The sequence below is a fragment of the Geospiza fortis genome, unplaced genomic scaffold, assembly GCF_000277835.1.
Source record: "Geospiza fortis unplaced genomic scaffold, GeoFor_1.0 scaffold439, whole genome shotgun sequence".
Taxonomy (NCBI): Eukaryota; Metazoa; Chordata; class Aves; order Passeriformes; family Thraupidae; genus Geospiza; species Geospiza fortis.
In genome coordinates, this window is record NW_005054618.1 from 37,243 (window position 1) to 39,099 (window position 1,857).

At 52.2% G+C, this 1,857-nt stretch overlaps 1 protein-coding gene across 1 annotated transcript in view; it reads right to left on the bottom strand.

Annotated features, from left to right (window-relative positions):
* Positions 1–268: 268 nt before the first annotated feature.
* The window catches only part of HJV (hemojuvelin BMP co-receptor), a 2,513-nt gene continuing 924 nt past the window's right edge, over positions 269–1,857 (bottom strand). Inside the window, 1 exon segment of the mRNA XM_031064697.1 lies at positions 269–1,857. This exon segment is cut by the window's right edge and continues 35 nt beyond it. Coding sequence (XP_030920557.1) covers positions 1,571–1,857 — 287 coding nt within the window. The 3' untranslated portion in view covers positions 269–1,570.

The window sequence follows — 1,857 nt, forward strand, 5'->3', positions numbered from 1 at the left end:
TGCTCCTGAGGATTTCATCCCTACAAGGGGGGTTTCATCCCTATGGAGAACATTCTCCCCACAGAGGATTTTATCTCCCCCCAAGAGGGTTTTATCCCTCCCCAGATGATTTTCTTCCCAAGGGACACGTGGAGCACATCAGGAAGCAGCTTGCTTTCCTCTCCGTCCACCCAAAGCTCCGGAGTCACAGGAGCAGGGCAGGAAGGAGATATTCTTATCCTCATCTGCCACTGCTGCCCAAAGACATGAAGAGACAGATGACAGGAAATGGGGACTCAAAAATAGACCCTTTAATGTCAAACCCACCAGGGATTACCAGGAGCAGAATAAAAAAACGTGGAGCAGGTCTCCTGCTCATCACTGCGTGCTCTGAGCACCCATCTGAGGGGGAACTCACCGTGATGTCCATGAAATTATTTCCTGTGCGTTCTTTGTGCTCTTGGCACAAAAGACCAAAGAGAGAGAAAATCCTGTGGGTGTATTGAAACTTGAATTGTAGAACCTCCCTCGATGGAGCCTCCGTGCCTGGAGCGGCGGAAATTCCCTTTTCCCTCGCGTCCACAAGCCCTTCCTGCAATTCTGTGGGACAGGGGTGGCCAAGTTTTTAACAATTTATTAAAAATAAAGTCTTCCCTAAGGAAATTATTCCTCCTGTAGAGCTCCGTCTGCTTTACTGAAATCCTCTGAAATGTGTGAAATTCGCCCTCCCCTCTGCACGGGGCAATACTCTGCCCCGCTGTGTGCCCAGCTGGCTCTTTGCCATCAGGAATTCTGGTTTTCCCAAGCAAAAGCTCCAGTTTGGGTTGGATTTGAGCAGCAACAGAGAATCTGGGCCCAAGGGTGAGAATTCCCAAGGGCTGTTTTGTCCTCCCTAAAACCTGACACCGGTCCCCAAGTCCAGAGCCGGCTAAATTGAGTCCACAACAGGTGCCAAGAAAACAAGGAAAAATAGCAACAGCGGCCTGGGATATAGGAGATCTCAAGCTCCACAGCTCCCACTGCTGGAGATTCTCTTGTTATTTATCCTGGAAGAGGAGCACATGGACAAAACCAGCTGATTTCTACTCAAAAGTCTCCCTCTTGGTCACCACGTTCCCCAGAATTATTTGTGGCCTTGGTCTGCTTTGGGAGCAGCTGAGTGAAGGGTCCCAAATCCATAAAAAAAATATTTTTTACTGCCCAAATATTGGGCTTTGGGCTCTGAGTCTGTTATTTCCGGATCTGTAGGGTTCCTGAGTGGAATTCTGCTGGATTAACATGGAGAGAAGGGTGGGAAGTGAGTTATGGAAAGGCTCTGAGGGACAGAGGGGGTTTCTAACCCAGGGGGTTTATTTTTCTTTGATGCACCGCAATGGCACATCCTTAGGGGAAAAGGAATATGCCAGAAAAATTTGGAACTGCCTTCAGGAGAGGAGCTGGGAGCAGCTGCACCATCCATGTGAGACCAGCGGGCGTGAACCAGGGCTTCACCCCTTCCCTCTCTTGGGTCTCTGAGACACCTCCTTCAAGGTGAGGAACCTTCACGGTGGAGCCAGCAGCTCTCCCAAGTTCCCTACAGAGCAGGCAGGCCTTAAAAGTGCAACAAAACAGCCCAAAGTCCACACGGGAGGAGGAAGAGGAGGAGGAGAAACGATGGAGAGCTGAGCTGGCAGCCTCCCCCAGCCTGGAAGATGTGGAGCTTCTCAGCATCGGGCAGGAAGAGCCGGGCGTCCTCCAGCGCCCCGTGCGCCGCCATGGTGAAGTTGGCGTCCCCAGAGGTGACCACATCGAAGACGCACGACTGGAAGTAGACATCCTCCATGGGCAGCATCTCCCGGCACAGCGCCCGCGCCGTCTCCGCGGGGACGCGGCCGCGCC